Source organism: Purpureocillium takamizusanense, chromosome 8, assembly GCF_022605165.1.
Source record: "Purpureocillium takamizusanense chromosome 8, complete sequence".
Taxonomy (NCBI): Eukaryota; Fungi; Ascomycota; class Sordariomycetes; order Hypocreales; family Ophiocordycipitaceae; genus Purpureocillium; species Purpureocillium takamizusanense.
Window position 1 is genome coordinate 586,920 of NC_063075.1, and position 16,476 is coordinate 603,395.

The 16,476-nt window shown below is 58.1% G+C and overlaps 5 protein-coding genes across 5 annotated transcripts; 1 reads left to right on the plus strand and 4 right to left on the minus strand.

The window, feature by feature from the left end:
* Positions 1-130: 130 nt before the first annotated feature.
* On the minus strand, positions 131-2,715 carry JDV02_008221 (Glucan 1,3-beta-glucosidase; the record flags this gene model as incomplete). The annotated part of the gene is made up of 5 exons (XM_047989798.1): positions 131-1,079; positions 1,155-1,265; positions 1,322-1,587; positions 1,664-1,893; positions 1,956-2,715. The coding sequence occupies 5 exons, from the start codon at positions 2,713-2,715 to the stop codon at positions 131-133; spliced, it is 2,316 nt and encodes a 771-aa protein (XP_047845803.1).
* Positions 2,716-3,392: 677 nt separating this feature from the next.
* On the minus strand, positions 3,393-4,868 carry JDV02_008222 (uncharacterized protein; the record flags this gene model as incomplete). Its single annotated transcript, XM_047989799.1, has 4 exons — positions 3,393-4,156; positions 4,214-4,309; positions 4,375-4,681; positions 4,755-4,868. The coding sequence occupies 4 exons, from the start codon at positions 4,866-4,868 to the stop codon at positions 3,393-3,395; spliced, it is 1,281 nt and encodes a 426-aa protein (XP_047845804.1).
* Positions 4,869-6,664: 1,796 nt separating this feature from the next.
* JDV02_008223 (uncharacterized protein) lies at positions 6,665-9,424 on the minus strand. The gene has a single exon (XM_047989800.1). The coding sequence runs from the start codon at positions 9,131-9,133 to the stop codon at positions 7,190-7,192; it is 1,944 nt and encodes a 647-aa protein (XP_047845805.1). The 5' UTR covers positions 9,134-9,424; the 3' UTR covers positions 6,665-7,189.
* A 292-nt stretch (positions 9,425-9,716) lies between these two features.
* JDV02_008224 (uncharacterized protein) lies at positions 9,717-10,583 on the plus strand. The gene has a single exon (XM_047989801.1). The coding sequence runs from the start codon at positions 10,048-10,050 to the stop codon at positions 10,519-10,521; it is 474 nt and encodes a 157-aa protein (XP_047845806.1). The 5' UTR covers positions 9,717-10,047; the 3' UTR covers positions 10,522-10,583.
* Positions 10,584-10,977: 394 nt separating this feature from the next.
* On the minus strand, positions 10,978-11,811 carry JDV02_008225 (uncharacterized protein; the record flags this gene model as incomplete). The annotated part of the gene is made up of 1 exon (XM_047989802.1): positions 10,978-11,811. The coding sequence occupies one exon, from the start codon at positions 11,809-11,811 to the stop codon at positions 10,978-10,980; it is 834 nt and encodes a 277-aa protein (XP_047845807.1).
* Between the last annotated feature and the right edge of the window lie 4,665 nt (positions 11,812-16,476).

Consider the following 16,476-nt stretch of genomic DNA (forward strand, 5'->3'; position numbering starts at 1 on the left):
AGCTAGGAATGCAATGAACACACGCATCTATATCCTTTGATGCATATTCTGCTCGAGACACGACATCTTGATCAGCCCAGTCTCATCAGCCACGTAGCACGACGCCCGGCGTCTGGTGCGGCTCCTTCATTCACTTGGCCTGCCTCATATACGCCGCCATGACGCCGCCGCCGGACTGCCATCCACCCGAGTTTGCCGTGTCCTTGACCACGCTCGTGTACTTGCCATCCCACCCCTCGAGGACCATGGTTCTGACGTTGTGTGTGCTCACACCAAAGCTGTACAATTTTTCATTGTCCGCGTAGATGACGCCATTCTCCTGGCACTCCCCCTTGCAACCATCGCGGTTGATGCCGTTGAAGAAAGTCCAGTAGCCGCCGCCGTAGATATTCACGTCCTTAGACTTGGTCACGTACTGATACACGCCCATCCTGCACTGGGCGTCGTCCGCAGCGCACCAGCTGAAGTCCGGGTCGCTTTCGAGCAGCGAGTCCTGCCAGGGCCGGGGCGCAAGGAGGCCAGAGTTGTTGCCCTGCCAGTACGGCGTCTCGCTCTGCTGGAACCCCAGGAAGACGTTGCGCGCCTTGTGGATGTTCATCTGGTACAGGACGTTGTGCTCCGTCCCGATGCTGAGCAGCCAGGTGCCCTTGACGGACTCGACCAGGAACCCGCCCGCCGTCGACGGGTTCGCGGCGTTGTCGTCGTCCAAGTCGTGGTCGGCGCTCCAGCACCAGCTGTTCTCCCAGTACGACGACGACGTGGCCGTGAGATGCGCGCACATGCGCGCCGCGCGACACGTCGCCGGGTCGCTGCATTGGGTCTGGACTTTGGACCCGCGGGCGCCGCCGATGCGGAAGTGCGTGTTCCAGAAGCCGAGGTCGCCGGGGCGTCCGCCCGCCATGTTGACCTCGACCAGCTTGCAGCCGGGCAGGATGTCGGCGACCGTGAAGAGCATGTCGACGAACTGCGCTACGCCGGTGCTGCCGGGGAGGCCGACTTGGACGAGCGGCTTGAGATGGTTGGCGTCTTTGAACTTGTTGCCGGTGGCGCTGATCTCCGACCATGCTTCGCCATGGATTCTATATCACCGTAGAGGTTAGTGGTCAGGGCGGATAATGCCATAAGACATTGTGCCTTGACTGGAGGCAACTTACCTGGTCCCAGGTGGAATCAACAGAGTATCGCTGACGAGATACGTGCCGTGCGGAAAGAACAAGACTTTCTTACCGGCAGCGGCATTGATGATGTGCTGCAAGCTCTCGGTACTGTTGCGTGTCAGTACCTGCTTGTACGCTTGCGCCAGGCGTCTCTTTGTACTCACTCGTCGGTAACGCCGTCGCCAGCGACCTTCCACCCACAAACATTCTTCACATTGACAACCCTGGACACGTCGTACTCCTCAAACGTGGGTCCCTTGACGGTGTGATACGCCCCAGACGAATCCACGAGTGACGGCGCGCGAGACGACGAATAAAGCTTGCCCTCTGCGCGCTCTCCATCCGCAGGACCGTACACGTTGCCCCAGATCCAAGACTTTCCCGGCTTGACAGACCCGGTGAGAATGTTCTTTCCTGCGGCCGTGACCGTCTACTGGACGTCAGTAAGGGCTTCTAACTCATCCGTAGCAGTTCCCGAGGGGAAGGTGAAGGGGGGTGGTCTGTACCGATTTGACTGAGCCGTCCACCTGTACGTTTTCCAACACCATGGAGCCCTGCGCGGTAGACGATCCCGCCGAGCTCCATAGAATGCCGACATTCGACGCGCTCGAGTCGATGAGGGCAAAGAACCCCGTGTTATTGTTAGTCGTCTCGATGCCTACCTTGCACGACTCGAACCGCAGCCCCTGGCCGGTGCCCTCGAAAAGCTTGTCCAACTTGAGGCCAATATCCATGTCTGCCCGCCAAAAGAAAATTAGCCATGGCTTCCGAACATCGAGTAAACGTGGGCGAGCAGACTTTTGAACGTAAGTCCCTTGAAGTGATACTGCTGTTCGTTCATCCGTATCCCGACCGAGCCGCCCTCAAACACCAGGTCGTTCATCATCAGCGGGGAGCCGCCTTCGGGCATTGACAACCCCGTGTGCGCCGTTCCCCCCTTCGCCATGCGGAAGACGACATTGCTAAGCTGCACGTTTTGGCTCACCGCCCAGTCTAGCAGCGTGATGTTCTGTGCCGGGGCCACGAGCGTCGAATCGAGCACCACGTTCCTCAGGCCGATGTAAAAGTTGATGGTCGAGTCGTAGTTTGAGTCGAAGCCGTAAAATAGGAACTTTTCTGTCGAGGGGAAATCGGGTGCTGCCTGTAGGATCGGCATATTCGTCGGGTCTCCCACGACGACCGTCTGCACGTAGGAGTGTATGGGCCGCGAAAGGCGGTATGTGCCGCCGGGGATGTAGACCACCGCAGGGGCGCCTGTCGTGCCGAAGCCGCCATCGCGTCTGCTCTGATTGCCTCCGTCTGCGGACACGAAGTCCAGAGCGGCTTGGATGGCGCTCGTGTCATCGGCCTTGCCGTCGCCAACCGCACCAAAGTCGGTCTTGACGTTTCGGAAGACGGTCCAGTCGTGGCCACCGGGGATGAATGGGCTGATTCCATTGTGTTTGATCTTTTCATACCAGTATCCGTGGGTGGCCCTACGTTGGGTTTCCTTGGTCTGGAGAGACAGTGCCGCCGTCACAGAGCAAGCAAGGCCGAGTAGCACGCTCAATGCTTTCATCTTAAATGGCTCTGCGAAAGGTGCTTCTCGCTATCTCCAAGTCCTCTCCTCTTCAGACCTGCTACAGACCATCTTGTCTAAGTAGTGCAAACCAGGTACAGCAGAGGGGTTGAGCATGAGCATAGTCAAAGAGGGGTCGTTGATGCGTGATGCGCTCATCAGGCACGGAAACACGGCAGAGCCAGGAACGATGGCATCTCAGATCTAACGCGGACGGACTGTGCGGATTCCACCTCTCACGATCGAGAGATCGTCAGTTCATTTCGGCCCGTCTAACAGTTGGCGTCCAAGTGTGAGGGGTCCGGTGTCCCGGCGCCGCGCTTGAGGCGAGCTTCCCCGGTGACCCCCACCATTTGCGGCGTGGTGGACGCGGTTCCCGTACCGGTGCCGACCTGCAGCTGGCTGCAAAGCCGGCCGTCCCTGCTGCTACATGGGCATCTGCTTGAAGTGAGTAAATTCCAGCGACCAAGATTGTTTGGCGGTTCGACCGTGCGCGTTGTATTGATGTCCGGTCCGGCTCGCCATATGCACATGTACATGTAGACAACAGATATAGGGGGCCCAGGCAGCAAGGGGTGATCGGGGGAGAGATTGGACTTAGACCAACCTACATGGCCAGAATCCCCCGTATATATGCTTCGTAAGTTTTATAGAATGAACAGCGCCATCCGGGTCTCTCAGTCTTTTATGCTTCGCGCTGCTGGCAAAGCCCACCTCGTCCTCCACTCCGTTTCCAACACCTGCCTCACACTCGGTCGCTCGCTTGGCCTCCATGCAAGCATCCATGCCAGGAGCTTCAGTAGCGCATCTCGCTCATGGTCACCAATCTTTTCCATGCCCTTAGACTGTCGCGGGTTTTGCACCCACTGCTCAAACCGCCTTTCCCATGACCAGATATCAGAGGCGTTGCTTAGGGGCTTGCCCACTTCATCGTACCAATTTGGTCGCTTCTCCCATCTCGTCCACCACTCCGGGGGCATGAGGCCCTGCAATTCTACCTGCTGGGCCGTGATCTCGTCCTGTGGCGCAAGAAACCCGTCGATGAGCGATCTATGAGCGAGGAGCTCAAAGATCACACATCCCAGGCTCCAAATGTCAGAGGCAAATGTGAGCGGCGTTGTTGGCTCGAAGAATGCCTCGGGTGGGCGGTATACAAGTGGTGTGTATGACTCGAACCGAGAGTTGTCGCTGGGGCGAAATGCAACTCCAAAGTCGCTCAGGAGGAGCTTCGCCTCGCCTAGGATGATCTCCTTGCTTTCTATGCCCAGCCACACTGGAGGCACTGCGTAGGAAGGAACTCCGGGCTCCGTTGAAGCCGCCTGGGTGTCGAGGCGTACGACTGGCTCCTGCTCCGGCTCCCCGTACCCTGCGTACAATTGACGTATCGATAAATTGTTGAGCGATGCAGGCAGCTGAAGAAGAAGATTCCCGAGGTGAAGGTCTAGATGACGAGTTCAGGCGAGTGATTTATCGGCGTCTGGTGTGAAGAGATGCTCACCTCCATGAGCGTAGCCCTGTGCGTGGACGAGACATGCGGCCATGGCTAGCTGCGCAGCAAGAGACCTAGCCGCATCTAGCTGGAATAGGGAACTGCCTGGTGCTCTTTTGCGTCTCGCAAGCTACACCGCGCCGGAAGGGTTACGAGACACGGATGCGTACCATTTGGCCCGCTGAGATCAAAGCGATCAAGCACGACAGGGATGAGCCTCAGCTCGCCTTCGAAGTCCATATGGACCGTCTCGTTCTGGGTGAGCTGGGAGAGAACGTCAATCTCAGTGCGAGGCGCGTCCGCCGTGCCGACCTTGACGGCAACATATTTGGATGTCTTGTTGTCGACGGCAAGCCAGACGGTGGAGAATGTGCCGTGGCCGAGCTTGTGGACTATACGATAGCGGTTGTCAAGCCGATCGTCGAGGTGAATCGGACGATAGCCGCCCGGTCGGTAGTCGCCCAGATGCTCTACCCCCTCGACGTATCCGTACTCAGCAGACGGGCCCGACACACATGAGGAACGTGAATGGAGGAAACTAGAAAAGGACACTGGATGCCTTAGGAAACTTGGGCCGCCCAAAGGCCAGACCTTTGGGGGCTGAGGCCGGGTTGTCGCGCGCCACCGAATGACTTGGCGCGATAGAGATGTACCCATCTGGCATGAGAGATATTTTTTATGGTTTCGTTGGCACCAGGTTTGATGAAACTGAAGACTAATGGTCGTTCCGGGCAGCTGCACGCCTACTGCTGATGACTGAAGAAGGTGCTGCGCGACGTCAATGTCGAACCAACATGAACCCCGATCAACCAACAAACGGAGCGGGTGGCGATAGGTCACGGGTCCCGTGGCCCCGTAGAAGCTCCGGTACATACCTAAGGTTGGATGCCAGCACCGCCACCGACGCACTATAACTCGATGCCCTACAGCGAGTCGACCGCTAAAGTTGAACCCCCCTACCTAGGTACCTATAAGGTAAGGTACTAAGCTTGCCGCCTGTCTGTAGCACTACTCGCTCAATGTCGCGGCTGGCTCTGGGTTTGAATTGGGCGTCCTACCTACAGAGGGGTTTAGTAAGTGGCCACAACTACGGGCTGCGTATAGCAGGCAGTTTTCAGCGGTCAACCCGCTATAGAGCATCAAGTTGTAGCACCTCGTTGAGGGTCTTGGCGTCTGGGAGTCCTCTCACGGGCCCCAACGGGTGGGTCGGGCGCAGCTTTCGGGTGGCGGGGGGTCCATGTCCGCTGGCGAACCGAAGCGCGGATGACACGCGCGCCCTGTCCAAGCTGCTTCCTGGGAAGCCTGGCATTGTCTCATGAATGATCAAATTTATGTGTAAAGTCGTGGCGATAACACAGTAAATTCACACAAATATGTTACGGTGTCAATATCTACACGCAGCTTTGCATCCGTGCTTCCATTGAAGTTGTCTTGACTACACAAATTAATTCATATCATTGGTCATTATTTTGAACAACATGAACTCGAGTTGATAAAGCTCCGAACCGAGACTGTGATGTGGGTGGCCGTTTAACGGCCTGCGGTTTGATAGTTGACAGGCTCGTGCTTGAAGTATTGAAAATACTTGATGTCCCACCAGTCCAAGTCGTACGTACTTCGTACACGACCTCGGAATCCCCGATTGAGGCATCTCATCCCTCTCTTTTGGGCAACATTTGAAAGGGAAAAGGGGTGTCAGATACTCTCTGGCCCATGTGCTGCTGCTCATGGACTGAGTTTTTTGCTGGCAGACAGCACAGATCACTCTTGTCAGACTCGATGATGTGGCTATAAGAGACGATGCCAACGCGTAACCTCAACTGTGCTGGCATTGCCACCAGACAGCCGCTTCGCTCGTTCCTTGTCGGCCTACATCGTCTTCCAGCTGCACCCATGAAGCGCAGCGTTGGCCTCGCGGCTTTGTGGCTGCTGGTATCATCATGCAATGCCGTGTACGAAGAAACGCCAAGCGACGAGGAGCGACAGCACTTTTGGATGAGTTTGGGGCACTCGGGCTCAGTTGGGGTGAGTCCGAGACCACATCAATCACACATCCCGCCTGGTTGATATCATTGAATGCTGAGGACATGGACTGACCACGTGTGCGTTCCAGAAATGCGTCACCGGATGTGGTGATGATGACTACGGGATATGCCACTACATGGAAGCTACTATCCAGGAAGTTGAAGAGGTGAGGCAGGCCAAGAGAAATGCCGAGCCAGACATGAAGTCGAAGAATCCATCAGGAGGAAAGAATCCGAGACGCCAATTGACCATGACCCAGCCTTGCAGGGACGACTCGCCGGTGAACAACCCCATCCCCCCCTCCCCTCGGCCAGTTGGCATCGGAACTTCCACGTTTACGGGGTCTTTTGTTTTGTTAGTACGCTTACACCTTCACCATGCAGTGCCTTAAGAGTGGCGATACCTGCGTCGCGATACGAAACCCTGACGACGAAGCCTTCTGCAAGGAACGGCCGAACTCGTTTTGGACGACCAACAGAAAGGGAAAGAAGGTAGACCAAGCACGCCTCCTTAACATGTTATCTGGGCGCGACTGGTGGAATAGGTTCCTATGACACCAACGAGCGGCCTTTATCATGTTGTGCAAGTCGCCTTCCCGTCGCATACCAAACAACACTCCAATACATATACCGAACCCCATTCATCTTCTCATGTCGCGTCTGGCATAGTTTGGACATGGCATGACACGTCAAACGCGAATCATCAAAGGAATGTGTGCTTGTCTGGGAGAAGCAAGGGCTGGGTGATGTGGACCTGGGATTATCATCAATGTTCTGTACTTGGCGTATTTAGATGGTCATGGGGGCATCCATTCGTTCAAGGCGCGCCCACGATAGATGGGCATTGCATATATCGCTTCATGTTGAGTATGGGTATATTCATATAGTCTTTCGCTCCACGTCCCAGCCGCGCCAGCTTTCGCTTCCGCTCGCCGTCCTCCATTGCGGCGTCTGGTCACAACTACCACTCCAACCGGTCGTCACAGACCAGGTCGACGTCGAACCTCTCCTGTCGCCGCCATACCTTGGCGGGGTCATTCAAGCGGGCCACGATGGCCCTCAAGTCGGTGATCATGCCGCCCGGCCCGCTGGCGAAGACGACGGTCCGCCCCGCCACCGTCTGCTCGACGAAGTCGCCCACCAACTGCCCCAGCGCCGGGTGTCTGCTCTCGTCGGAGGCGGCGTCGCCGATCCTGTCAACCGGCACCCCGCCGTCGCAAGGGCACGCGTCCTCTGAAGAAGACGAGCCGATCTCTGTCACGTCCATGTCCTTTGCGCCTGCGCACTTGACCTCGTCTTTCTCGCGTACGCCCGAGTCCACGTCCCGCGTGGCGAACAGGCGAATGGTCAGGTTCAGGCTCTTTTGCGCCCTGCGCAAAGTCTCCATCTCGTCGCGCAGCCAGTCGACATTGCTCGAGTGCCGCATCGCCCAGATCAGCTCCATCTTACGGTCGGGCACTGGCCGCTCCCGGGCGAGCTGCAGCAGCATGGGCAACACGTAGGAGATGCCCGTGCCGCCGGCCACGCACACGACGTTGGTGTCGACGGCCAGTTTCTCCATGAGGTTCTCGCCGTACGGGCCGGTGAGTATGACGGGCGTGGTGGCAGCGCCCGCGTCCCCAGCCAGCTGAGACTTCCTAGCCACCACGTCTGCCACCTTCTTCGTCTCGCCCGACTTGGCCCTCATTATGTACGAATGCCGCACGACGCCCTTCTGAAGTACCGGGGCGTTGAGAGGCGTGAAGGGGTGCGACTGCCAGATGCTGCACTCGGCGAAGCACAGGAAGTAGTGCTGTCCTATCTCCCAGCAGTCCTGCTCGTTGTCGAAGTCGAGACGCACAACGTCCCCGTGCTCGGCGTCCGGGAACCGCGTCACCTCTGCGTGCAGGGGCCGGAAGCCCGCCCTCGTCACCGCCGCGGGGTGGTAATGCAGCACGGCGGTGCGGAAGAGACGGGCGCCTCGGTCGATGCCCCAGATGATGAAGGCGGGCACCAGGAAGCACTCCAGCTTGTTCCAGTGCGCCCAGCACGCGCCAATGTACACCATGGCGAGCACATAGTGCGCCTTGCGGAAGAATTCGTAACCCGTGATGCGGATTGCCCACGGCGTGCTCAGGGCGAAGAGCAGGAGGATGAGTATCGTGGCCACGATGCCCCAGATGATGTACGGCTGCACCACCCACTCAAGGGCAGCAGTGGGCTGTGGTTGGTAGAGCCGGAGCTGAATGACGCACCATCCAATGGTGTGTAGGCTGGCCTGGGCGAGGATAATGTAGCCAAGCCAGCGATGGAGGAAGTTGAAGCTTTGGTAGGGTACGCCCGTGAGGACCGAGAGCAGCGACTCGCGGCTGCTGAGGAGGACGGAGAGCGGCGTCAGGGCATAGGCGATGACACCGACGCGGTTAGACCAGGGGCCGAGGCTGGTCCGTGTGTTGAAGACGCCCGGCATCTTCTTGACCGGCGTGATCCAAGTGCCGTACACGATGCCAACGAAGCTCCAGAGGAGCAGGTACGCCGACAAGAGCGCGAGTATCAACACCTGCAGCCGAGTCGTGCGGCCAAAGATGAAGTGGTTCGCATCTGGCAGGAGATATCGTCGACTGTAGGCGGCGACGGTCCGCCGCACTTTGCTGGCTCCGTTCCGAATCAGCTTTGGCGATGGATGCATGGTCGGCCGGCTGATGCGCTTCGCGAGGAACCAGACCAGCAGGATACCCCCGAGCGTCGCCCAGAGCACGCCCATGTACAGCATGCCGACATCGTGCGCGGCATAGGCGATGTCGAGGTAGGCGCACGATCCGGCATCGTTCTTGCAGGGCACGATGCGGTCCGGGTAGCCCCAGTGCGCCTGCGTCTCGTCATCGCCGCTGTGGTCCTGGATATGGCGACGTCCCAGCGCATCCATGGTGATGGGTATGTTGATTTTTTATTTTATTTTATTTTGGTCCCTCGCATGTAACCTGCCTTTATGTCCTGTGTAGTAGCAAGAGGGATCGTCGAGGCGGCTCAGCGGGAGAGCATCAACACTGGAGACATGGGCTTGACGCAAACTGAGACAACGCTGCCAATTGAATGGGCCGGTCGTCTTGATCGTCGCGGCACAATGCGATAAATAGTTGAAGTCAGGACACGCACAAGGAGGATGATGACCAAAGTCGAATAAGCCCGAGTTTCGCGCAGGGACATGAACCGTTGCTGCTGCGGCTGCGCTTGCGGGGACCGTTGCGCGCGTTGATCTTTTGAATTTGCTCACCAACCCGGCGAAACAGCGTCGTACCGTTTGCAGCTCCAAGGTCATCAAGGTCTCTAGGCTGAGCACGAATGAGCAAGTTTTGTGGAGTCTTCATGTTGCGTTCCGGGAGTGGCTTCTTAGCGCTGGTGTTAATAATGGCGGCACGGATCGCCCTCGGCAGCAGAACTTCGGGATTTGAGTTGGTTTGTTAACCTTGACTCAACTTGTGCCATCCTTCATATTACCGTATCTGGCCTTCCCCGAGCTGACGGTGGTCATACTATTAACCATTCCTGCGCAGCCATTGACTACACTAGATAGGGAGCCAAGTCTTCTTATCTGTCTCTCTCTTGACTCCTCTCACATATCAATCAATTGCCCTTCGGAGCGCAACTTTATAACTCGCATCGAGGCAGCGCCGTCGACAATCACCAGATCATCATCAGTCACATTACGCAACCAATATGGATCACATGGGCCACGGCGGCGGCGGCGATGGCGACTCGTGCAAAATTTCGGTAGGATGAAGACGAACCTGACCCTAGGCTCGCGGCCCATCAACCAGAAGAGCTAATAACGCGGGCTAGATGCTATGGAACTGGTACACCATCGATGCCTGCTTCCTCACCTCAAACTGGCACATCCGCAGCGGCGGCATGTTTGCCGCCACCTGCATCGGCGTCGTCTTCCTCGTGGTCCTGATTGAGTTCTTTCGGAGACTGGGCAAAGAGTACGATGCCTTGCTCCTGCGACAGTTCCACCGCGAGTCGACAAGGCGGTACACCCAAGAGGGCAGCGTGTCTCAGGTGGTCACATTCCGCGCCAGCGTCGTCCAGCAGCTGATCCGGTCGGCGCTGCATGCGGTGACCTTTGGCGGGGCGTATATTGTCATGCTGCTCGCCATGTACTTCAACGGTTTCATCATTATTTGCATCTTCATCGGCGCCGGGCTGGGCAAGTTCATTTGCGACTGGTTGGAGGTCAAGATCGATCTCGGTGGCATTGGCCGCGGGTCGCAGGATGTGAAAGGCATCGAGGAGCCTAGCGTGTGCTGCGGCTAGAATGAATACCTTATGAATTCAATGTCAGTTTTCAAGCGTCTCACTTATCAACGTCCTCGATCCCTCGCTCGCTCGACACGCAACTTTCCCGGGTTCCCGCCCCAGCGGTCATCTCCCCAAGACATGGATCGAAGGCTCAGGCTGTTGCGCACTCAAATCTTCACTCCCGAAAACGAAGGCTACCGAAAACTGCCACAACTGAACTGAAATTTTGAAACACCTCTATCACATCACAGCCAGGAACAAGGTAGGCATGAATATCGTGCATTACTCGGCATACCAGCCTATTATTAACCGTAGCTGATCCATCGTACCCTCAAGACGTCCACCGCAGCGGCGCCGGGGCCGAACATGAATGAAAAACAGGTTACATGTAATCTACATTGTGAATGTCTGCAGATCCGCGTCCATGAACCCAGATTCCACTGTTTTGTCTAACCAAGGAAGACTCGACCCTTACACCATGATGGCGGCCACGACAGCGGCGAGGACACCAGCAGGGGCCATGACGGCGGCACCGGCAGTGACGGGGGGGCTCTGGGTAGGGGCCTTGGTGGGAACACCGGTGCCAGTGGGCTTCGCGGAGGTGGTGGCGCTGCCGGTAGGGACAACGGCCGAGCCCGTGGCAGAGCCAGTGGCGCTGGGAGTGGCAGAGCCAGAGCCGGTGGCCGAGGGGGTGGCAGAGCCAGAGCCAGTGGCCGAGGGGGTGGCAGAGCCCGAGGCGGAGGAGGAGCCGCCGCCGGCGGAGTCCTTGCAGTTGGCCTCCGAGAAGTCGTCCTGGGCCTTGTTCAGGACCTGGGTGAGGCCGTCGGCCAGGGACTTGGCAATGGGCTGGGCGTCCTTGGGGACCTTGGAGACGACCGCGGTGATGAGAGCCTGGGAGTTCTCGTTGATATCGCTCAGCTTCTGGCGGACAGTGCCGCAGGCACCGGCCTTCTGAATCTCGGGGATCTTGGCCTTGAAATCCTTCTCGAGGGTCTCGGCCTTGGCCTGGAGGGCCTTAACGGGCTCCTGGAGGCCGAGAGCGTCGGCCAGGGAGAGGTCGTCAGAGCCGGCGACCTTGCTCTTGCCGTCCTTGAGGGCCGAGACGAGCTTCTCGGCGGCGGCGACGACGGGCTTCTGGTCGCCGGAGAAACCCTTGGCGGCCTTGTCGAGGTTGTCGATCTCGTTGCCGACGTTGCTGATGGCGCCAGTGACGGTGGCGAGGTCACGCTCGAAGACGCGGGTGGGGGGCTCGACAACGCCGGCAACGGCGCTGGTGGCAAGGCAGGCAAGAGTGAGGAACTTCATCTTGACGGTATTTGTTGGAGTTGCTTCTTCTTGAGTTTGTTGCAAGGGGGGAGGCTAGGCTTGGCTGACTTGGACAGGCTTGAGCGCACGGATGCAGACTGAAGAACGAGTGTCGGGGTGGAGAGGGAAAAGAATCGGAAAGGAAGACGGGGAGGGGATACGGGGCAGACAGATGGGTTATATAACACGGGAAAGGGGAGAGAGAGAGGAGGAGGGTGGGATCAGATCTCTCGCCGCCGCTCTCTCTCTCTCTCTCTCTCTCTTTCCTCTCTCTCTTGCCTCCCGCTCAGGCTTGCGCGAATGCAATAGGGGTGGCCCTGGATGGCGACGAGAGCGGGCTCCCGTTGCAGTCTGCGTGGGCGCTCCCACATGTCCCCGTCGTCGATGCTGCCGAGGTCTGGCCACCAGCAGGCCACCGCCGGGGGGGGGCGTGTGTCTGTCTGTGTGTGTCTGTGAGTTGAGACCTTGTGATGGTAACCTGCCTACCCCTGCCTGGACGACGAGAGGACCATACGAGCTACGAATGGCCTCTGCTTCCCAGGTGTTCCCTTCAAGGACTAGGCGGCAAGGCAAGCAAGCAAGGCCAGCCAACAGGGCGGCCCAGGGGTGTGGCGAGGCTACGTTCAGGGGTCGTCGCTCGTCGTTATTGCGCGATCAGGCCCTAGCGGGCTGACCAGGCCCATCTCCACCCGTGCCATTGGCCCGCACTTTGGTCGTGGAAGGATCGTGGAGTGTGTGAAGATGTGTGTCGCGCTTGGACCAAACCGGGGAGGGTTGGGGGAGTGTGGTAGTAGTAGTAGTGGCCATCGAATTGGGCGACGTCGGTTCCCACAGCTTCGGCGATGCTCCTTCGACAACCAAAAACCCACCACCCCCAGTCGCCGTCCCGCCTCTCTCTCTCTAACCCACTCTCCCCCGCAGAAGCATTGGATACTAGCAACGCTATTTCCCCCGCATTTGGGGTGTGTGTGGGCTGGCTGCCACACAGTAGTCAGGATCCGATTGGGCCAGCCTTGAAACTGGCGATGCTCCCCACGCTGTTTGGCATAATAATAGCTGATGGGGATCCCTGTCTTCGGCATCACTCCTTCGCCTTGGCCTGAACTCGGCAACCCAGCCCCGTTCGCGCAGCCGGCTGCATATGCGTGCTGTAAATGAATGGCGAGGTTGGTGGAGGGATGGATGCATGGTCGGTTCGTTCTTGTCGCGCGCCCGCCTCCTGATTCCTCCCTCCCAGCCTGGGTGTCCACCACAACCGTTGCGGAGCAAAGAGCACACACACAAGGTTTGTGCCTCTCGTCATCATCAGAAGGCTTATATTATGCTCCCCCCCTCCAAAGCAAAGCCGGTCTCTTTCCAGGCCCAATCGTGGGGGCGGGCCGCGAGCCCGTCGAGCGTCTGCAATCTCCGCCCCGGGCAGGCCGGCTCAAGTCAAGGGCCACATAAACTCGACGGCTCCACGATTACTAGCTAGTCGAGAGAAACCCCGTCGCTCGCTTGGCTGCTGTGGCCGGGTGAAAGGAGAGAGGGAGACGGAGGGGCTTCGGGCCCGCCCGTCGGTTGTGCGCGCCGACAGCGGGCAAACCGCAAACCGCTTGAGAGCGACGTTCAATCGCTGGCTGGCCTGGTCATTACGTAGAGCATGTTTGTTGCCAGTCGTGCTGTCTGGATAGAGGATGGGAAAAGCCGCCCATGATAAGTGCGCCATCGGTGCCTGCATCGTCGTCAACGTCGTCCGCGAGATTGTGCAACACAGGGCGGCCCAAGTTACGCCGCCCGCGTCAGACAAACTAGACCCCGGACAATTTGGCAGTGACTCGCAGCCATGTCCATCATCGGCCTGGGGAAGCATCCGTGCCAACGTGATTGGAGCTCCCAGTCACACCACCGGCCACAACGGGCGCCTTGCGTTGCGCCGGCGGCTCGGCCGTCTCCCAACCCAGCCCAGGGGCACAGGCAAGGCCAAGGCAAACAAAGGTGCCACACTTTTTTCAACGGGCGTGCCTGGCAACGGGGCCAGCCACCTGCTTGCAGAAGCAGCCAAGTGTGGCACGGCATCGCCGCCCAGCAAGGGTTAGTAGACAGGGGGGGGTGGGGGGGGCCTTCGTATTCCCACGGAGCCGAGTGCACACCACCCACGCGCTGCGCCATCCTGCATCACACCCTCTCTGCGGCGACCGTTGGCGATGCCAATGTCGATTTATGACAAGCATGCCCGTCCGGCTGGAAATTGCATTCGGCGAAAAAGACCTCCTACACGGCTGCAAAGTTGGCACGCGACTCGACACGCGATCTCGGGCCCCTCGAACCAACTCACATGTCCGCCATTGACCTTCCCTGGCCGCCCCTCATGCTGCGAACCGCCCGGCCCGGTCCCAGTGTATGTACATCCAGTTCGGTGCAAGTCCTTCTCAGGCTGGTGTCCGGCCTCATCCCGAAAGTGTTCGTGGCCGCCCGAGCGCAGGACCACGCAAGTTAAACAGTTAAACTAGGCCGTCTTTGTGAGGCCCCCCCTGCTTACGATGCAACCGTTCGAATGCTGGAGCAGCAGAGTGCGGCCCACCCATGTCACCCCAGCCCGCGCGTGGCGCTGCAGACGTTGAGGCATTCGTCCACAGCTATTGCGACCTCCGCGTCCGTCCCAGCCTGCCCTGCCTAGCAGCTGGCCTGATCCTGATCAGCTTCGCCCAGGGGGGGCTGGATATGGCACATGCCCCGACGTTCACGCTCGGAGATACCAGGGAGGTGTGGTCCCGCCGGTTCTGCTTGCCAAGACTCGCCCAAGAGTCATCAATTCGAGGAGCGGCTGGCGCCATTGAGCCACTGATGTCGTCAGGCACATTCAGGGTTTCATCATGTCTCACCCATTTCACCTTCCTCCGCCCAACCAGTTTCGCAACCCAAATGCGCGAGGCAAAAGAAGGAATCCGGTGTAGGCTTTATGAATTTATCAAACATGAATGCGTACCAATTCTTCCAAGTGGGACTGTATCCCGTTGCCCGCGGGTTAGCTGCTTGGCTCCATGGCGCTTGGACGCGACGAGACCAAGGCAGCGCCCGCTTCACCGGAGCCAAGGGAATAGTTCTAACCCAGCTCCAAAATTACCATCTTCCAGTGGGTTGGGGGAGACCTCTCCGTACCGGGGGCCGACAAAGAGTCTCTATTGCATCAGTCAAATGGGTCGATTCAATCACCCAGCTTTGAGGGGCTCTCCGTCCAATTATGCCATGGTCCAAGCTTTCCAGAGCCTTGATTTACAACGGCATGGATGGGCCGTGCGTAGCTGGATTCATGCCGCAAAATCCAGGTTTCCTGATGAATGCCCTGACTGCATGTTGGCCCAAACATCATTGCATCTCGGCCACGACCAACGCCCTGCTCGTCCAACACCCGACGCCACAGCCCTATCACATGTGGTGATGACGCTGACGCCGCGCCCGAGGTTCCTCAACGGCGCATGTCCAGGGCAGGATCCGGATGCGCGACGTTCCAAACACGCCGCCGTCGTGTCGAATTGCCACGACCCGTTGTAGATCGCGATGCCCAGGGGCTAAGCATCCGTAACACCCGCAACCCTCGGGCCTTCGGGAGTCTGGCGAAGGGCACGCACTAAAAAAACAGGCACAAGCACAAGCTGGATCCCTCCGCACGCTTGCACAGCCTCACCCGGCCGCCGAGTCACATCGGCGACACGCTTGGCTCGTCAAGTGGCAACACGCTGATTCAGGGCAAGGGCATCAGTGCATGTTCATGTTGGCGCCCGCCCCTGTCCCCACGAGATCGAGACCACCACCACCACATGCACCCGCGGCACCAAACAAGATTGATGAACGAACGCAACCGTGAAAAGTCTAAACATCCGATCGAAAATCAAGTTACAGGGGGTGTGGAGTTCCCGAAGCTGCTCTGGAGTCAGCAGCTGTCCAGTTGTGAAGCCACACGTTTCTCGAAACGGCGGCGTGGGATGCCCTCTTCAATCGTTGCGCATCCCCTGAGAATTTGCCTGCCGTGGAGATGTAGCCTCGGCCGGCCCTGATCGTGCACTCAGCATGCCATGCCAAGTATGCGTCCCCCCGGCAGGCACTGGACTCTGGTGTGCAACGGAGCCGCAGTCCTAACGATTTAGTTGACTACGTACGGAGCACTATCTCAAAGTCTGCCACATGAGTTGACATGTGCTGGGTGGCAAATTGACCTCAAGGCTGCATGCGACTTATGCAAGGGGCAAATTTGGATCATATTTTGAGAGCTATCTGGTCGACCGTCGTAAGGGAAGCTTTCGCATCAATTTCTATTTTCGTTTTGGCGTGTCGCTCACAAGGTCTTTCAATCGTTCCCGGGGGCGAGCCCCAACGTCAAAGACTCTTGCTTCCATGTGCAGTAAAGGATTGTTGAGACGTCTTATTCAGGCGAAACATGCTATGGGATGAGGATTCTTCGACGTCATGACCTTGGGTTAGACGAGGCCTCTGCGGCCTTTTTCGCGAGCTCACCCTGTCTAACCAAATATCCAATACAGATGCTTGGTTCTATATGTGCACTTCAATAATCAAGTCAATTTAAGCTATTTCTGTAACTTCTTTCCGGGCCTTTCCTATAGCTGAGACACTTTGAGGTATAGTAGCATACCTACTGGAACTGCTTAGACGCTATCAGTCGTGATG